This window comes from Pogona vitticeps, chromosome 1 (assembly GCF_051106095.1).
Source record: "Pogona vitticeps strain Pit_001003342236 chromosome 1, PviZW2.1, whole genome shotgun sequence".
Taxonomy (NCBI): domain Eukaryota; kingdom Metazoa; phylum Chordata; class Lepidosauria; order Squamata; family Agamidae; genus Pogona; species Pogona vitticeps.
The window spans coordinates 21,768,209-21,775,977 of NC_135783.1; the positions used below are offsets into that span (position 1 = coordinate 21,768,209).

A 7,769-nucleotide genomic window follows, 5' to 3' on the forward strand; every position below is an offset into this window, starting at 1 on the left:
AACCTATAGGTTCAGATTCAACAGGGACTCCTAATGTCCGAGCGTTCTGAGCCCAGAAGCTAAATATTCAAAACTAAGTTTTCTAAATTTGAGGCTTAGAAAAGGGGGGTGTCTTATAAACGGAAAAATGTGGTACATCAATTCAATGGGCCTTTTCTGGTTTCGTCCACTAATAGGATTCTGTCCTTTTTGTCACAATAGGAGACAACTTATAAAATCCAACTGTGAAACTCCATGTGCATGACAGCAATCATGCAAACAGTTTTCTCATTCTGATGGCCATCTGTCATGTATCCAGATGTGTAACTGACTGCACTATCAGTTGCATAATTGGGGAATGTTCAAGCATGCAATGGGAAACTGGCAAACCATTCATCCTGCTTGTGCAATTTCTGGTTTATGCTATGTAATTCTAACAAATTCTGAGAAACAACAGAACTGGCAAAAAGTGACTTTTTTTTTACTACAACTCCCAGAGCTCCCCAGCCAGTATGGCCACTGGGCTGGGAATGCTGCAATATGTAGTCCATATAAGTCACTTTTCAAGGCTCTGGAAAACAGAAAACGTCTTTAGGATCAATGCAGAAGGAAGTTTTAACCTTTCCTTTGTAATTTCTTCCCCAAAGCTCATCTGATTGCTGATCAATGACTGTGGGGCATAATGCGTAGACTCCCTAGGGCTTCACTGGGAAAACCCAAATGCTGTGGTTCAAAAAGTACTTGTATTCTGATATAGCATATGTTCTTAGGTACTTATGATGGAGGCGGGGGGAGGGGAGATGTGGACTTATCCATCAGTTGTATGGTATGTTAGTAATTTCTGAAATGCCAACACAATTCCATAACCATGCTCCTAATGAGAATCCAAAAACACAAGAAGGTTTGCTGATCTATATCCACAAAGAAATTCTAGCAACTTTCACCTCTGGCAGGTCTTTTGCAGAATTAATAGATCGTAATTACCCACTGAAGACCAACCCACTCCAATACTTTCTACTACAATTCATTAAAGTATATTACCGCTGTGAAAAATTCACACAACACCCATATTGTCATCTAACTACGACAGGTAAACTGAAGGGAAGGCTGGGGATAATGATGCTGGCAAATGATATCATCTTCTGTGCTAATCAGAAACCATCAGGCTTTGGATCTGTGATTCCTGGCTCTACCACACTACTGCTTTTTGTAAAAGAGCCCAGTAGTACCTTTGCTTTTAAAAAAAGCCTTCATTTAAAGCATCATTGGGCAAAACTCCTGTTTAATTTATCATTAGAATATCATTAAAAAGCCATATACCATTATGTTAAAAAAAGCAAATAATGCAAACTGGCAAGAATCAGTGTGCTGCTTGCTATTTACTCTGCCTGATCTACCAGCAAAAGCTGTAGTTTGGGATTTCCTATTTGTTCATGTCCCTGTCTGCCACCAAGAAGATGCACTGGAAACAGAGGTACAGTAGCACCCTGTCTGTTGTGCTCTGAAACTATTCACTTATTCCTTGCAAAGGTTCTGACTCAAAGGAATAAATTCAGGATGGAAAAGCAATGCGTCCCTAAGCTGTAATAAACAGAATCACACAAAGTGCCTTCCCATAACATTAAATGATGCCACTGTTCACCAATCAGAGCCAGAGATTCATATTGCCCATTCACCAATGAAAAGCAAGACACAACTCCAAAGAAGACTCAGCCATTTGGAACTAAAAATAAAGTATCTCACAGGGGTTTGTTTGTTTTCTCTGTGCAATAGGAATGATGGATCAGGACAGTGAGGAAGCTGTTTTGGGGAGGGCAAGGAAGAGCAGGATCCTTCTGAAAAGAGCTGTGACAAGGCAGTAAATGAGGCAATTATTATCGTCTGTCTGTAGTGAGAAACCTCGACATAAACATATAGACTTGTGAATAATTCAGCATGTGCAAGTAAGGATGAAAAGAGCTCAACCCTCTGAAAACACCATATGTGGATTATATTTGCTCTTTTTTTCCTTTTAAAGCAAACAATTTTTTCTCCTACTATTCAGAATGGCTGGATCAGAGAAGTGCTTACCTGTCCTGCAGTGTCATACAGCCCAAGGAGATACTGCATGCCACCGACTGTTACACTAACTGAGGGAAAAAAACAGAATAAAGTATGGCATCAGAAGGAAAGACCCACTCTTTCACACACACACAACCGCTCTCTTTTTTCAGCCTAGGAAAACCAAGAACTAAAAACAAGTATGGTTTCAATTACTCACTCAGACTCAACAATAATCATTATTTCTAAAAATGCCTGCTGCTGTGCAGGACACATTTCCAAAACACTTCAATTATGGAACAAACAGTGCTAGAATAAGACACCATATGTGACTCCCTATGAAGGTCCCAATGTGTGTTAAATATGCCTAATCTGTTAACACAGGTATTTGTGTTCTCCATGAGGTGGGGGTTGTGGTCACTGTTACGAGATAAAGAGTTCATAGAAAAAAAAAGTCTTATCTAAGGCTTCTATATCCTTGATCCCCTAATAACAGTCACTGCCAATTTACAGCCACTTTGTGATGATAATAACAATTTTTGCAAAGGGGAGGGACACACACACAATAATTTTGGCAGACAGATGGGGTCAAGATAAAATGCCCTCCCCCTACCCTATCTTCTCCTCCATCATCCCTCTAAGAGCCACTTCAAAGGTAGCAGGTCAGACTGATGACTCAATTGAGGGGTGAGGAAGAGTTTTAAATGGGTAATTTTGGCACAGCAGTCAACAACAACAACACCAATTATCAACAATAATAACAATACGGACCAAAGCTTCTGTTTAAGGGAGTCAAGTAGGGAGGAAGGAGAAAAGGGAAATGGGATGGAGGGTGGGGGGAAGGATAAAAAGACTAGGAGAAACCAAAGTTTTTATTCAAGTTCCTGCCGTCATTGGTGCGGTGGCAGTGATGCTGCCCGGGCAAGAGGGGCAGAAGTGGCCCGCACGGGGAGGGGTGAAGACCTTAGTCAGCACTTGCAAGTCAGACACGTTTCCTTTGCCCTCCCTTACCTGCGTAATGGTCAAAGACGGTGGGCACGTATTCCTCCGGAAAGGCGTCGTTGGCGTAACTCATGAGGAGGCAAGTTTTGCCCACTGCTCCGTCGCCCACCACCACGCATTTCAGCATGACCGTCCCCGCCGTCGCCCCCGTCCCGTTGGCCATGATGAGGCTTCCAAGCCGATCGTCATTTTAAAACGAAGAGAGACACGGGAGGGGGGGAGCAAAGCGCGGGGGTGGGGGGGTTAGAGACAGAGAGAGCGGGGGGGGGAGAGAGAGTCCGACCGACCGACCGTGTGGGGAAGACGAACCAAAGGAGAAAGGAACCGGGACAAGGGGCTGGTCGTTCAGACGACGGCGTTGGCGACGCCTTCGCAGCTCGGGCAGCCGGGAGTGTGTGGGTGGCTACCGTCCCTCACAGGGGCTGACAGGATTTCGGTGGAGTCCCTTCCCCTCAGCAGGCGCCACAAATCACGGGAGCTGGCATGTCTTCTTCTCCTCCTCGCCGCCCTCTCCTCCCCCCCCCAACCTCTCTCCGGTGCCAAATTCGGCTGGCTGGGATTTTCCTCCCCCTGCTCTCTCGCCCTTACTGGGCGCTGCTATGACACGCGGGCTCGGGCGGGCAGCGGCAGCAGCTCGGCTGAAAGAGGAACTTCGAGCACCACCATCCACACCGACAGAGGCACCGCCGCTTTCGTCTGTCTGCCTTTTCTGTTGGCGCGGCGGCTCCTGCTGCTGCTGCCTCGGATTCCTACCCGCTTCCCATGTGCCGTGTCCACCTCCCTCCCCCGCCGTCCCTTTTAGGGAGAACCAAGACGCGAAGGCCCCGGCGTCTCTTTGGCACAGGCAACGGAAGCGGGAACAAGTGTGAGGTGGCCCTTAACTTTCCCTCAGTCTCCTCTCGCCCCCACTCCCCTCCCCTCCCCTCCTTTCCTTCAGACACAGCCTCGGCACGCGCGCAGAAATAATAGGACGCTGAGGGAAGGGAAGGGAGGGGAGAGCAAGCGAGCATTAACCCAATAATGGGCGAAACCCTCCTCGCCTTCTCAGACTCGCTTGAGAGGGAAGGGGGAAGGAGGAGCGACGGCCGAAGAGGCGGCTGAGGGCTCCTCTTCAAATTGTCGACAGTGCTGAGAAACGTTCGCAGCGCCGCCCAAGCGCTTCACTTGGCGCGCCTGAGGAGAACCTATGATGTAATCCGGAGATGGCTGGCTGGCTATTCGACTTCCTATGTATCAGGGAGTTTCTGGGTAGCTTTGCTTCTGCTCACCCTGAGAAGTGACATTTTCGGTGGGGGGGGGGGGGAGGAATTGAAAAGAACAGCAAGAGACAAACTTCTTGGCATCTTCAAAATAAACTGGTATATTTTAATGTGAGCTTTGTGGATCAAGTCCGCTCCCTCAGACATTAGAGTATATAAACGGTCGTATTTATACAGGATCAGAAACATTGTGCAGTAGGCAGAGATTAAAATCAAACCTCTGTGGTCCATTCACAGCATTCTGTCAACTATACCACACTGGGTCCTTTTTTTCTATGGGATTCCACAAAGACAATAAGATCCTGTGCGATTTCCGGATCCAAACTGATGGACACATTGAACATAACACACCAGACATAGTAGTGGTAGAACGAAGAAATGGATCGTTGACACTGCAATTCCAGGGGATGCCAGAGTTGAAAATAAATAATTGGAAAAACTAACAAAATACAGAGACCTGACAATCAAAACACCTCACTTGTGAATGAAATACACACACATATATATATGTTGTCCCCATAGCCATTGGGACTTTGGGAACAATATCAAGAAATTTCACACAATATAAGCAGTTGCAGATCTCAGAAATAACACTCTCAGAGTTACAAAAAAGGCAATACTGTATTAGAAACAGCATATACTGTATATTGAGCCAGTATTTAATATATACTTAGGTTGTTGGTTAAAGTATCTGTTATATGATACCAGTCAATGTTTTTATAATTTTGATTGCCTGTGTTTTTGAATAATAATCATAATCAAAATAATTATCATTAATTTTGACTTATGATAACCCTTTTTCAGGTAGAGAATATTCAGAAGTAATTTTCCATTCCCTTCTCAAGGCACCCTGGAAACATGCAGCTTTCCCAAGGCTAGACAAGCTGACTCTTCTCTCTGGAGACACAGTAGGGAATTGAACTCCCAACCTGTCCCCCCCACAGCCAGATACCTAACTCACTGAGTTAGGTATCTGGTCGGAGTTTTGAACTTGAACCTATATTTATTCTAAGGAGATCAGTGTAATATAAAGGAAGATCTACACCATTTTATCCTTACAACTGCTATGTTAGAGGGCTAGTAGTCCAAGTAGGCTTCATAGCCAAACGGAGGATGGAAATACTGGTTTAAAGCCTGGGAACTTTAGTCTAGCTGAAGGATTTGGGAACTGTAGTCTAGAAAAGTAACTTTTTCCAAGCTTTTAGTCTGTGCTCCATTCTGCCCATTGAACTAGAGCGATTCTTTATTAATGTTCACACATTAATGTCAATTTGAGTGGAAAGTATTGATTGTGAATGTGCCCTGAGCAGACAGAGACCTCATTTTGCACAGTATGCTAGTGGACGGTTTGGGACCCTTCTTTGAGTCCCAAAAAAAGGCAGAAAAACCATGGGTGCTTAGAAGATTTATTGTACAGATGTATGAGCCAGATGCAGATAATAAATCTGCAGACATTATTACACAGGGATCCCCATGAGTTCACCTGGGTGTAGTCCTTTGAAATGTGGCACTGCAGAGATTACCAGTTCTCTCCCTCCTATAGTACAGGGTATACCATGACCTGGGCACTCCAAAGGTTTTATTATATATATTCCCATGTGCCAAGTCCCATATAGTGAAGTGACTTAACAAGACAGATATATCTGTTTAATTACATTGAACCTGGCAGGGAGGAATGGAAGGTAATAGCCACCACCTCCAGAAATTCATATGTTCTGAGTAGCACAAACCCCTTCTCCACGCAGATCAGCATATCACCTTGATAAAATAAAGGGGGGCTGTGTGGCCATTACAAAATGCAAATGCAAAAATAGACAATATCTTTATAGCCACTTCTCTGTGATATTTCATGGATTTTCCCCATAAAAACCCATATTGTGTACATTTTTTTAATTTTCATTAGCAATCTATAAAGGTATAACCTATTCTTGCACTTGATAAAATAAATTACTCTTAAAACAATAGGTTTGTAAGTTGAGGGTGTGATGTGCAATTTCTTTCTGCTGGTGACATTTTTTTATTTATTTTTTTATTTATTTTTTATTTATATGCCGCCCACTCTACCCAGAGGTCTCTGGGCGGCTTACAATAATTAAAATTCAATACAATAAGATGATTAAAATACAATTATAATACAATTAAAATACAATTAAAATTGCCATCATCAGGACCCACAGTTGTTATTTCAATTAAAAGCCTTCTGGAACAGGAAGGTTTTGACCTGGCGCCGAAATGTCATCAATGTCGGCGCCAGACGGATTTCAGTTGGGAGGGCGTTCCATAGTCTGGGGGCAGCTGCCGAAAAGGCCCTTTGTCTACAAGCCATCCCTCTTACCTCTTTGAGGGATGGCTCTTTCAAAAGGGCCCCCTGGCTAGATCTTAACTGCCGGGTAGGCTCATATGGAAGGAGGCGGTCCTTCAAGTATCCAGGGCCCAAGCCGTTTAGGGCTTTATATGTCAAAACAAGCACTTTGAATTGGGCTCGGGCAGCAACTGGTAACCAATGTAAATTGAACAGAATTGGCTTGATCTCTAGCGGCTCCACCACTCACCAGCCGCGCAGCTCGATTCTGGACCAGTTGCAGTCGCCGGACCGTCTTCAAAGGCAGCCCCACGTAGAGCGCATTGCAATAATCTATACGAGATGTTACCAGTGCGTGTGTAACTGTCATGAGTCTCTGCTCGTCCAGGTAGGGCCGCAGCTGGTATAATTTCCGCAGCTGAAGGAAGGCGCCTCTGGCCACCGAGTCCACCTGGGCTTCCAAAGTTAGACTGGGGTCCAGGAGCACCCCCAGGCTGCGGACCCTGTCCCTTAGGGGGAGTGTAGCCCCATTCAGGGCAGGGAAATGGCCCTCCAACCTGTCCGGCGAAGCACCCACTAACAGCACTTCCGTCTTGTCTGGATTGAGTTTCAATTTATTAACCCTCATCCAGTCCATTATCAGGTCCAGACACGAGTTCAGCACAGAAACCGCCTCACCTGGATTGGTGGAAAACGAGAGGTAGAGCTGAGTGTCGTCAGCATATTGCTGACTCCTCAGCCCAAACCTCCTGATGACCTCTCCCAGCGGTTTCATGTAGATGTTAAACAGCATGGGGGACAGTATCGAGCCCTGAGGAACCCCATGACATAAATGCCATGGGGCAGAGCACCTGTCCCCCAGCACCACCCTCTGGACACGGTCAGCTAGGAAGGAGCGGAACCACCGTAAAACAGTGCCCCCAACTCCTAACCCAGCCAGCCTATCCAGAAGGACACCATGGTCGATGGTGTCGAAAGCCGCTGAGAGGTCCAGGAGTATCAACAGGGTCACACTCCCCCTGTCTCTCTCCCGGCAAAGGTCATCATACAGGGCGACCAAGGCTGTCTCTGTACCAAAACCCGGCCTGAAACCCGATTGAAATGGATCCAGAAAATCCGTTTCATCCAGCAGCGCCTGGAGTTGCCCGGCCACAACCCGCTCCAACACCTTGCCCAAATAAGGGAGG

The 7,769-nt window shown here is 45.7% G+C and overlaps 1 protein-coding gene across 2 annotated transcripts in view; it reads right to left on the bottom strand.

Annotated features, from left to right (window-relative positions):
• Positions 1–4,116, bottom strand: part of RHOQ (ras homolog family member Q) — a 63,086-nt gene extending 58,970 nt beyond the window's left edge. Inside the window, exons 1-2 of one of the 2 annotated variants that reach the window (XM_072989283.2) lie at positions 3,031–4,116; positions 2,050–2,108 (exon numbers count right to left, since the gene is read on the bottom strand). In XM_072989283.2, coding sequence (XP_072845384.2) covers positions 2,050–2,108; positions 3,031–3,184 — 213 coding nt within the window. In that variant the 5' untranslated portion in view covers positions 3,185–4,116. The remainder of the gene's footprint in view (positions 1–2,049; positions 2,109–3,030) is intronic. The other variant, XM_020796865.3, reaches the window with a different exon arrangement.
• Positions 4,117–7,769: the final 3,653 nt, after the last annotated feature.